Genomic DNA, 12,251 nt, shown 5'->3' on the forward strand with positions numbered 1-12,251 from the left:
CCCATCATAGCCCAGGAGGCTGTGGCCGCAAGAAACGGCCTGGTGGCTGCATTTGAGAAATGCTAACTATCACACTCAACTCTGCTTCCCACCCAGGCCCCGATGCCGGAGAATCGGCAGCTCCTGGACCAGTCCCTGTAGGAAGCCTCCGGTGTATTTCTGCAGGTGGGCGGCTTGCCCAGCCGCGTTGTTAGCATTCAGGGTCTGGAACGAATTACCCCCGGGGGTAGATTGGCCGGGACTGGGAAGGTTTTTTCCCCTTCCTCTGTGGGGTGGATCACCTAGGTGTGGCAAAGCAGCCCGTTCCCACCCGGCGTCCACACATGTCCACCTCTTTTTGTTACCTAGCCCCCAGTCAGGTCACGATTTCGTCCCACCCCTTTTAGTCGCTGTGGCCTTAGGAAAAGATCTTCAGCCCTGAGTCTAAGCCCCATGGTCCTGGCCTTTCTCCGGTTTTGCACCACCTCCCCTGTGGCTGGTAGGGGAACCCACTGGCTGCACTGGATTGCAGTTTGGGGACCCTAAGGCCAGCCACCAGAGTTCAGTCCACCAGACCTCTTGCTGCTACTTCTCTGGACTTCCTCCCACCCAGCCACCCTCAGCCCTTCTCCCCACGACCTCTCGAGTCTCCCCCTCCTTTCGGGGTCAGAAATCCCCCAGTAAATCTCCATCAACATGTATACACTCAAATCCAGCACCAACGCCTTCCCTGCGCTCTAATCCCGGCCTGCGACCACAGCGCCCCTTTGCCATCTCACCTTCCTCGGAGTATAATCCTCTCCCCAGCTGGGGTTCATCACCGCGGGGCCCATCCTCCAGGTGTGCCCCTCTGTGCACTGGTCTCTGAATCATAGAATCATAGAATCATAGAATATCAGGGTTGGAAGGGACCCCAGAAGGTCATCTAGTCCAACCCCCTGCTCGAAGCAGGACCAATTCCCAGTTAAATCATCCCAGCCAGGGCTTTCTCAAGCCTGACCTTAAAAACCTCTAAGGAAGGAGATTCTACCACCTCCCTAGGTAACGCATTCCAGTGTTTCACCACCCTCTTAGTGAAAAAGTTTTTCCTAATATCCAATCTAAACCTCCCCCACTGCAGCTTGAGACCATTACTCCTCGTTCTGTCATCTGGTACCACTGAGAACAGTCTAGAGCCATCCTCTTTGGAACCCCCTTTCAGGTAGTTGAAAGCAGCTATCAAATCCCCCCTCATTCTTCTCTTCTGCAGGCTAAACAATCCCAGCTCCCTCAGCCTCTCCTCATAAGTCATGTGTTCCAGACCCCTAACCATTTTTGTTGCCCTTCGCTGGACTCTCTCCAATTTATCCACATCCTTCTTGAAGTGTGGGGCCCAAAACTGGACACAGTACTCCAGATGAGGCCTCACCAATGTCGAATAGAGGGGAACGATCACGTCCCTCGATCTGCTCGCTATGCCCCTACTTATACATCCCAAAATGCCATTGGCCTTCTTGGCAACAAGGGCACACTGCTGACTCATATCCAGCTTCTCGTCCACTGTCACCCCTAGGTCCTTTTCCGCAGAACTGCTGCCTAGCCATTCGGTCCCTAGTCTGTAGCGGTGCATTGGGTTCTTCCGTCCTAAGTGCAGGACCCTGCACTTATCCTTATTGAACCTCATCAGATTTCTTTTGGCCCAATCCTGGAGGAGGAGGGGGGGGAGACTCGAATCCTGAAGAGTTGGGTGTTTTAATCCTTCAGGCACTGAGCTGTGCTCCCAACCTTCACGTAGTTCTTTGTCTGGGAATTTCCTAGGGTTTTTTTTCTTTTCATTATTAAAAAATCCCACCAAGCCTGAGGTTGCCCCCGGGCGACATGTCGACTGATTTGAAGATCGGCAGGATTAGCTTCAAACTGTTTTTTAAAATTAAACATTTAAAGGGCTGTTCCCCGGTGCCCCAGCACAGCAGAAAGCCCTGGCCAGATACAGCTGGGTTTATAGCTGCTTTGCGTCTCCAGCTGCCGAATCTGGCCCTTAATGTGCAATTGACTCACTGGTTTAGGGTTATGTGTTGCAGAGCAGAGCTCTGTAGAGTGGATGTAGGGAGCTGTCCCTGGGTCACCGTATCTCTTTGTCTTTAAGGGGGGGCTCCTGCCTCAGTTTCCCCAGCAGGGCTGCCTTGCCACACAGGGGAGCCTGGATGTCTGAAGAGCAGCGACAGATGGGCCAATATTGACATTACCTCTCACCCCGAAGAAGCCATCTGGTGCCCAGGTAACCATGGCTACAATTACGCAGAAAAACATCAGGCTTACACTGTTGCTATCGCTGCGTTCAGTGGCTCCCGCATCATCGCGTGTAAGAGGGGACCGAGGCGTGGCCGAGAGCTGGTAACCAAGGGGATGTCGGCCGGGGAGAAGAATCAGCCCCTGGGAAGGGAGCGTCACAGTTCGACGTAACTGCACCTGCCTTCCCCCTCCATGAGCCACGTTTCTCTCCCTCCCGGCTACACAGTCCCCTGGCTACTGGGGCTACGCCCAAACGGCCTCCCCGGCCCAGCACCCGCGCTCTGCTTCTTCTCTGGAGGCTGCAGCCGGAGGAATTGCCACAGCGCCAAGTGCCCAGCCAGCTGCTTCTGAGCAAGCCCCGTTCGGAGGTAACCTGACAACCCATAAAAGACCCCATGGTCCCATGTGCCTGGGAAAAGCTCCCTGGAGCTCAGCCCCACTCCAGCCCGGGGCTCTGGCCAGGGTCAGTCCTTCCAACCCCACCGGGAGCCGAGGTGAGTCTCAGCCGAGCATGGCCTCTTGGGGCCACCGTGTCCCTGGGCCGAGCTCTGGAGATGCTGGATTCCAGCCGAGTAATAATCGCTGCGGTGGTTTGAAGAGGTTGTCCCGATTCCCAGCAGAACCTCCCCGTTCACATCGCTTCCTGACGGCTCTCCAGGCATCCAGTCTGAGAGGTCTCGCTCGAGGAGCTCACGGCAGGAAATGGGGGGCTGTGGGAGCAGAAGACCTAGTCCTGGAGGCACTGAGTCAGTGGGGCTGGGGGGACATGAGAGGGGGAATCTCTGGAGCTGGCACAGTAATGGGGATACTGGTTAAGGGGCTGTTTGAAGGCCCAGGCCTGACTCCACGACCCCTGTAAATTCTCTAATCAGTCTTCTGAGTTAAAATGACTTTACAAACGAGGCCCTTTACAAAATTTTGCCCCTGGTGTGAAACAATCTGACAGGAATAACACCGGGAATGTTCCTGCTGGGGGGATGAATTGAAATCTTGTGCACTGGGTGGGCTGGCAGGAATCTGGTGGTGACCGAGACACAGGATGCCTTGGTGTTCCCCTGTTACAGATGGGGAAACTGAGGCACAGAGGCGGACATGCTGCATCCGAGGTGCACAGAGGGTGCGTGGCAGAACAAGGATTCGAACCCAGGACTCCTGAGTCCCAGCCATTAATCATTAGGCACCGTTCCCTGCTGCCCGCAACAGCCCTGAAGGCTTGCCTCATCCATTGGCTACACCTTCCCATTTTGTTCATAGGAAAAGGTAACTGGGAATGTCACTCATGGCACCGTACTGGGATAATGGCAAATCCTTGTGCATCACAGCTGGAGTGAGTTCCTCCCACAGCCGGCATTCCCGCCTCACTCCCCACAGCGCCCCCCACAGGGCCAGGCTGGGGCTAGAGTAGCCAGGAGCTCCCACGAAGCCGACGGTCCCACCCAGCTGCCCACAGCACCCCCTGCTGGGAGAGGCTAGGATTTCACATCCTAAATCTCACTAACCGCTGTGTTTTTTCCTCCCTGCAGTGCAGTCGGCACCAGACGTGGTAGCTCATTTCAGGGGGGACGTCACCCTGAGATGCCTCTTCCTGTCCCAGCCCGGCATGAACCTCCAGCGTCTGACCGTCACCTGGCAGAAGGAGCAGGTGGGGGCAGAGGCCTTGGTGGTTCATAGTTATTATTACGGGAGGGAGCAGCTGGAGAAACAGGACAAGGCTTATAGGAACCGGACCCGGCTGGAACCAGAGGAGCTGGCCCGGGGGAATGCGTCCCTGACACTGAGGGACATCCACATGCAGGACGAGGGTGTCTATCAGTGCCACGTCACCACGGAGCTGGGCACGACGTCTGAACTCTGGGGGCTGAGAGTGGGAGGTGAGTGCTGGGGATGCTGCATCCCGGGATGGGTCTGGCTAATGCAGAGTGGTTCCATGTAGCTGGTAGTGACTGCAGCCTGCGTGGCACCGTGTCCCCTCCCCAGTCGCTACAGCCTGTGTCAGGGTTCCTTCCCCACTCTGAACTCTAGGGTACAGATGTGGGGACCTGCATGAAAACCTCCTAAGCTTACTTTTACCAGCTTAGGTTAAAACTTCCCCAAGGTACAAACTATTTTACCCTTTGCCCTTGGAATTTCCACTGCCACCACCAAACTTTATCTGGGTTCCTGAAAAAACGTAGTTTGGAAACGTCTTTCCCCCGAAAATCCTCCCAACCCTTGCACCCCACTTCCTGGGGAAGGTTTGGTAAAAATCCTCACTAATTTGCGTAGGTGACCACAGACCCAAACCCTTGGATCTTAGAACAATGAAAAAGCATTCAGTTTCCTTACAAGTTTCAGAGTAACAGCCGTGTTAGTCTGTATTCGCAAAAAGAAAAGGAGGACTTGTGGCACCTTAGAGACTAATCAATTTATTTGAGCATGAGCTTTCGTGAGCTACAGCTCACTTCATTGGATGCATGCATCCGATGAAGTGAGCTGTAGCTCACGAAAGCTTATGCTCAAATAAATTGGTTAGTCTCTAAGGTGCCACAAGTCCTCCTTTTCTAGTTTCCTTACAAGAAGACTTTTAATAGAAGTAAAAAAGAATCACTTCTGTAAAATCAGGATGGTAGATACCTTACAGGGGAATTAGATTCAAAACATAGAGAATCCCTCTAGGCAAAACCTTAAGTTACAAAAAAGACACACAGACAGGAATAGTCATTCTATTCAGCACAGTTCTTTTCTCAGCCATTTAAAGAAATCATAATCTAATGCATCTCTAGCTAGATTACTTACTAAATTCTAAGACTCCATTCCTGTTCTGTCCCCGGCCAAAGCATCACACAGACAGACACAGACCCTTTGTTTTTCTCCCTCCTCCCAGCTTTTGAAAGTATCTTGTCTCCTCATTGGTCATTTTGGTCAGGTGCCAGCAAGGTTACCTTTAGCTTCTTAACCCTTTACAGGTGAGAGGATTTTTCCTCTGGCCAGGAGGGATTTTAAAGGGGTTTTACCCTTCCCTTTATATATATGATAGCCTGTGTGGCACCGTGTCCCCCTCTAGTGGCTGCAGCCTGTGTGGCACCGTGTCCCCTCCCCAGTCGCTAGAGCCTGTGTGGCACCGTGTCCCCATTTAGTGGCCGCAGGCTGCATGGTTCTGTGTCCCTCTTTAGTGGTTGCAGGCTACATGGCACTTTATTAGCCTCCTCGCTGTCGGAATTCCCGCCAAGACCTCTTTCCACCTGGCTTCCCGAGAACTCAGTTCCACGCCATACTTTGTTGCTCAGGTATTTTTATCTGGCTCACAGCAACACGACGCTGAGCTGATCTGCTTCAAATGCAGGGGATTTGTCTCGGCTCCCACATCCCCAAGAAACTTGTTCTTGTTATACACATTTACAGATCGCATCACATTGACTCTACACTGCGTCCGACTTTACAATTAGCTTGGTTACTTAGCAGGAACCAGTCCCTGAGCCGCATGCCCTGTCCACGTTTCGACTTCCTCTTTACCTCTCTCTCCATTCCTAATGTATCCTGACCCTTGTTAGCTTGTTCAGAGTAAATTGGTCCCTGGGTGTTCTCCCTCTTATCTTAGCTGGCTCAGACATTCTGACTTTTTAGCCTATTGACCACTTGACTTATCTTATTTAGCACAAATGTCGTGTTTCCAGCCTGATGAATCATTTGCCTCCCTAATCCTTTCTTCCAAGGAATGAGGCCTCATGTCAGGCCAGGTCTCAGCTACACTCCCATCGTTGTGTTACTGCAGCTGGTTCTTTAGCTCAGCCAGCTGTTGCTCAGGGGGTTAGACCCACACTTCATTGGTTCAAGCCCCAGAGACAACCTGACGTTGCCGTCTTTAAAACGTCTTCCCTGCTGATGAGGTAGGCTGCTGTCTTCCCTGCTGCTTGTTGCTAACCTGTTATTTCCTGCAGCTGACTATCGTAGGGGTTCTCAAACTTCATTGCACCGCGACCCCCTTCTGACAACAAAAATTGCTCAACAACCCCAGGAGGGGGGACCGAATCCTAAGCCCGCTCGAGCCCCACTACCCTGGGTGTGGGGGCCAAAACCGAAGCCAAAGGACTTCAGGCCCAGGCAAGGGGCCTGTAACCTGATCCCTGCCGCCCAGGGCTTCAGCTTTGGCCCCAGGTCCCAGCAAGCCTAAGTCAGCCCTGGCAACCCTATTAAAACAGGGTCCGAACCCACTTTGGGATCCTGACCCACAGTTTGAGAACCGCTATGGTATCAGGTTAATCCCATGTGCTGGAGCTGGAGCCCTCAGAGCCTGGCTTGAATCTCTCTGCGCTGAGGCTGCCCTGTATGTCCCAGCTGCTAATTGCGGAGTGCGCCTTCAGTGACCCCAACGTGAGCCCTGCTCCAGAGCAGATTCAATCCGGATTCACACTGGATTCACAACTCAGGGCAGGACCCAGCCCATGGGGCCCGATTCTGAGCCCCCTCCCTAAATCCACCCCCCTTGTTTCTTCCCTCCAGCCCTGTTCAGCGAGCCCCAGCTGACCTTCAGCCTCTCCAGCGCTGGGGTCACGCTGACCGTCCACACGTGGGGCGGGTACCCCGCGGCCACAGTGCGGTGGCTGGACGAGGCGGGCAGGGACGTCACAGCAGAGGGCGCCACGGAGCAGCAGGTGGATGAACAGGGGCTCTGCCACGTCACCAGCTGGGTCACGGTGCCACCTGTGACCCACAGCGCCAGGCTGACCTTCGTGTTAACCCCTCGTGTGCTGGGGGCACCAATCACCCGGGCACTGAGCCTGCAGCTGAGCCCAGGTGAGTCAGGGAGGGGAGATCTGGATTTCAGCCCCCAGGGGCAGCTCAGCCCTGGGGACCCTGAAAGAGAGTGGGGGCAGGAAGCCAAATGGGGTTGGGGGACCCCCATCTATTCCCCCCCACCCGTCTATTTCCCCCAATGGAAAATCCGCCCAGCCAATGGGATTGGGCCCCCACCCCTTTCTCTGAGCATTCACCCCAGCTGTTGTCAGGCAGGGCCCCTGCACTGCATCGCAGCCCCATCCCCTCTCTCTGTTGTAGGACTCCTGGGTCCCCCAGCCTCCTGCCTTGGGGTCCGCCTGGCTGTCATCTGTGCCACCTGCCTCTTCATCGTCCTGCTGGCCGTTGCATTTCTCTACCATCTCCACCAGGGCCCGGCTGGATCCCACTCCTGGAGGAAGGCTGAGGAGGAGGAGGAGCGGATCTCTTGTCCTATCTCAGCCAGCCCCAGCTCAGAACAAGCCTGCCCCACTGGCCATGAGCAGCCAGCCGGGGCCGAGCCCTAGGGATCGGCTAGGGCAGAGCTGGAGCCACCAGGAGCAAGATCTAGCACCTCCCGGGCTCTGTCATCTCCCGGCAACCAAGCCCCAGAGGACCTAGGACAACCCCTGCTGCCCCGGCTCCACCATCTGGCCATGCCCCTCCGCCTGGTGCCCTTGACCTTGGCCAAGAGCTGAGAGACCCGCCTCATCCTCTAGAAGCATCACTGAGGGGTCTCCGGCCTTCACCCCCCACACTGAGAATCAGGCTCCATCCGCGGCCTCGGTTTTCCATCCAGAACCCCCGACATGACGTGCCCTCCCCTGCCCCCGGCAACACCCCTCCTGGGAATGGAGAGGCAGCTGCAGCCCCTGCCCCAGGCATGAGATGGGTGAATGAGCCCAGCTGGGCTGCAGCAGAGCCACTGGACCAGCTGGCCCGCGGAGTGGCAGACTGGGGCCAGGGGTCTGCATGTCAGCCCAGTGGCAGGTCCTTGGCTGCCCAACGCTTGTGCCCGCAGCTGTGATCACTCCTCTGCCTGCCTTGGTCCTGCCCTGCTCCAGCCCGGCTTCTGACCCCTGGCTCCGGTTATTGGCTTGGCTCTGGCTTTTAATCTTGGCGGATTCCTAGTTGCAGCTTTGGCCTGTGGCTCTGGCTTAGACCTGGCTCTAACCACTAGATCGGATGGCCCAGACTAACCACAGCCTGGCACTGGTGCAATCTCTTCTCTAGCTGTCCCTCTTTAGCCCCCTCCCCCGCACATACTGCCCCTTCTTCATCAGCCATCCTATTCCCTGCTGCATTCTCCTCCTGGGACCGGATCAGCCCGCTGTCCTCTTGTCTTGCATCGTGTACAGGTTCCTATACCACCCTCATCACTGCACAGCTGAGTGCCTGCCAGGTCGGGCACTACCCACCGCGATTATGCATCCGCCACGTGCTGTTTGTTCTCTCAGCCTCTCCCCGGATGGAGAAGTCAGTGCACAGGAGGCTCTTGTTTTGGTAGGGTTCCCTTTTCGGTTACTAGAAATAGACCCTGTTGCTGTATGTTTATGTTGGAGAAGGCAGGCCCAAGAGTCTTTGGAGCAGTCAGCAGTCAGGTTTCTAATGAGCCTTGGTTCCTGTGGCAGGTAGTTCCGCAGTCTCGGACCACACTTGAAGAAGGCTCTTGCTCCTGAACAGACCAGCTTTACTCCTATGGTTGAGAATTTCACAGGCCAGAGCTGTCGACCACAGTCTGTTCCCCCGAGCTTTACATGGGCCATGGGATAGGCTGGGCCTAGGCCATGAAGCGCTGTGAAGATAACGACCGGTCACTATCCGGCAGGAAGCCAGCGTAGAGAGCGGAGCAGAGGTGGGATGTGCTCGCGACGGCTTGCACAGCTGAGGAGATGTGCTGCAGCATTTGGCCCTTGTCAGAGTCCCTGCGTGCCGGAGGCTTCCTGCCCGGCCCCATCGCGTTGCTGTCGTCTAGCCAAAGGCGCGAAGCACAGGTCATCCCCCGCCAGGACGGATGGAGTCTCCTAGCCAGCCAGAGATGACAGAAAGCGCCGTGCGCAGCCCTTGGGATGTGAGAGTCCAGCATCAGCGAGGAATCCCGGGGCACTCCTGGACTATGGGCCGGACTGGCCGGTGGGGGACGTGAACTTGAATCAAAGGCAGCTGCTCCGGGGCTGCGAACATCCCCGAGTGCTCTCCTCTGCCCGCCTTGCTTGGGGTTCAGCGCCAGCCAGCTGCTCCCTTCCCAGAGCTGATCTCGCCTGTCGAGGGGCAATGGCGGGGGGTGGGGCGTCTGTGGGCAAGGACAAGTCGAGCTGGGGGGGGGCCACCCTCTGATTGCTGGCGCTTGAGTCTGTGGTGTCTGACCAGTTCCCCCAGCAGCTGCATGGTGTCGGAACGGGCCAGAGAGAAAACTGACCCTCGGGGAGCCGCTCTAGCCAGGGGTCAGGGGCGGAGGAGCCGTTCCCCATCACTACTTGCTGGGCATGTCCGTTGAGCAATGGTGCAAGTCGAAATAATTTCTTGCCGGTACGCTGCACTCGTGGGAGTGACTCAAAGGGGCGGGGGCACTTGACCCCCCCCCACGTGACTCCTCCCTGCCCCGCCCCCAGCCTGGGGCCCTGGTGCCCTCCCTGTCCCTTCCCCAGGATCCACATCCATCCCATGTTACCTGCGGGCAGAGGGGGCTCTCTTCTCCTCCCGCTGCACCAGAGACTAAGGAGACCCAGCTGTGTGGAAGGGCTGCTGGAGTGAGGCTGCCCTGCTCCTTTCACTGCTGCGGTTCCCGGGAGAGCCTTGAACTGCAGGGCTCTCCGGGGAACCGCAGCAGCGAAAGGAGCAGAAGGTGGGGCCGCTGGGCTGTACCACCCCCAGCCCAGCTCAGCCCTGTCCTCCAGTGGGGCTTCTGTACAGACCCCAGGCAGGACTCAGGAGACACAGCTGAGTGGAAGGGCTGGGGATGGGCTCCTCCTGTGTCTTTGCAGCTATAAATATCACAGTGGCACAGCAGACCGGACCAGAGCACCCTACTTGCCCCGCTGCCATTGAGGAAGGAATCCAACCATGGGCTCCTGGCACCTCTCTCAGCGGCGTCCTACACTCGACAGGGTCAAATGCTGCAGAGAATGCCAGGGGGTGGGGATGGATATCTGCCCCCTCTCCTCACCAGGAGGGGGCCATCCATCGGTGCCATGAAACAATTTCAGCTCCGTGTCCTGGCCTGAATCCTGCTTGGGCCGAGTCCCACACGTTGGCTTGAGTCAGATGAGCCTGTGGGTGGCTTTGGAACAAAGCTCAGGAGCAACGGGTCTGAGACGGGGCAACAGTTGGCTACAACCTAGGGCTGCAGGGCGGGTTTCTGCAGTGCTCTCCTGTGTGGGGATGTGGAAGGGACGGTCCCTTCTCTCTGTGGCTGTTTCAGCCAGGAGTGGCACCAGGGGTTCATGACTCTCTCACAAGCCAGGAAGAGTCTGGGCCGGGTTCCCATGTCCTGGACCAGGACTGTTTTGGGGAGTCCTTCGTGTCTGGCCCAGTGACTGTCCCGAAAGCTCAGCACTGTTGGCCTGTAGCCAGCTTTGGAATCTGTTGGAGTGCGTGAGTCTCCGTGATTGAATCAGGCTCATTGGTCTTTTTTGCTTCTGGGTGACCTCGAGCAAGTCATCCCTGCCTGTGCCTCAGTTTCCCATCTATAAAATGGGGATAACACTACTGCTATTCTTTATAACATGCCATGAGAGCTGCTGCTGTTTCAAGTGATTTGTTATTTATTTGTATTGTTAAAGTGTTTGTTATTTATTATTTGTATTGTTAAATCTGTCCATCTTTGGCCTTAAAATCCACGTACATGTGTCATGCAGGGACTTAAGGAGATTGAGCTTTTTAGCTCAGCGAAGAGGCGGCTTGATTCTGTTCTATCAACATGACCCTGGGAAGGAGATTTCTGAGAGCGGAAACCCGCTGGTCTGATCTAGAGCATGGTTGGGGCAGCTGTGCCAGGATACCAGGCTGGCTGGGCCCATGCGTCTGATGCAGGGCGGCAGGGAGGGGTTTGAGGGTGGAATAAAAATACCCCAGAATTCCCCGTACTACAGAGAGGGCTCAGCTCCACAACCGCCTCCACAGCTGAGGGGGGCGCAGAAGAGAGTAGGGCCGGAGCGGCTGCTGTGGTGCCCTGGATCGGGCCGAGGTGCCATTAGGCACCAGAGTGATCAAGCGGGAAGAACTTTCCTGTCCCATCCCCTCTGCCCTGGACTCACCCCCATCCCCCTCCTGCCCCTGACACCCCAACTTCCTCCGGCCTCTCCCCACTCCCCATGGGATGCACAGTGCGATACAATCTCCTGGCCCATACAGGAAAAAACAACCACCCCCACAACACACAAACAGTGAAGTGGAACCCCCAGAAAAAAAACAAACAGTCGAAATCCCAACTGATTTCTCACCTTCTCTGGGGCTGTGAAAACCGCCCGGAGTTTATGAGCAGCTTATGGCCGGCTGTTCTCATGAGCCCCAGTTGTCTCCATTTCCTCCCACAATAAAACAGCTTGTGCAGAAATATTTGACCCGCCAGACCAACAGTCTGCCCCAGCTGTACAAAAAGGGCCTGGGAGTAGGGTGGATGCTGTAATCCTGAGTGCAGGTTAAGGCATTTGCCAGTGCCACAATGGGCTACAGAACACATACATGATGGGCCAGTGTCGATGAATATATATTTATATGCTAGCCAGCCTGTATCATGTTAATAGCGTGCCTTAGCTGCACCCTTTCTGTACATTAGTATACATTAAGTACCACTAGCATGAAGCCCAAATACCGTAACCATGTGTAGGCTAAGCTGGCCTGGACCAGAACCCTGTTCCCTTATGCCAAGTACCCCAGAACTCCTTGCGTTTACTGAAATAGGGATTTGGCAGAAGCCAATAGGAAATGCGTCAAAAGCAAGATACCGTTGTTCCACACCTTAGTACAGGCTGGGCAGGAGCGTCACGGAGCAGGCCCTGGAAGGCTGGTCCCAACCCGGAGATAAGGGAGGAACAGAACAGGTTAGGGAACTGGGACAAACCGAGGGGTCGGTTCCAGTGACGTGGGAAGAAATTTACAACTTGTAAAATCGTATCACCGAGACCAGGGGAGCAAATCATCTCCATCGGGCGACTGTAACGAGATTGCACAGGACAGCTCTTCGGCGACTGGCATCATTTGGAACCTCTTCCCTGTAGCATATTAATAAACCTGACTGATACTGGTTA

At 55.7% G+C, this 12,251-nt stretch overlaps 1 protein-coding gene across 5 annotated transcripts; it reads left to right on the top strand.

Annotated features, from left to right (window-relative positions):
* Positions 1 to 2,321: 2,321 nt before the first annotated feature.
* LOC125626158 (CD276 antigen homolog) lies at positions 2,322 to 12,251 on the top strand. Of its 5 annotated transcripts, none has more exons than XM_048828856.2 (5): positions 2,322 to 2,618; positions 3,315 to 3,510; positions 3,774 to 4,121; positions 6,730 to 7,023; positions 7,285 to 12,251. In XM_048828856.2, exons 2-5 carry the CDS (start codon positions 3,315 to 3,317, stop codon positions 7,527 to 7,529), a joined length of 1,083 nt encoding a protein of 360 aa, XP_048684813.1. In that variant the 5' UTR covers positions 2,322 to 2,618; the 3' UTR covers positions 7,530 to 12,251. The 5 variants fall into 5 exon arrangements, with proteins under 5 accessions (XP_048684813.1, XP_048684816.1, XP_048684812.1 ...); XM_048828855.2 differs by having other exon boundaries at positions 2,615 to 2,744; XM_048828858.2 differs by having other exon boundaries at positions 2,615 to 2,744; positions 8,634 to 12,251.

The sequence above is a fragment of the Caretta caretta genome, chromosome 24 (assembly GCF_965140235.1).
Source record: "Caretta caretta isolate rCarCar2 chromosome 24, rCarCar1.hap1, whole genome shotgun sequence".
Classification (NCBI taxonomy): domain Eukaryota; kingdom Metazoa; phylum Chordata; order Testudines; family Cheloniidae; genus Caretta; species Caretta caretta.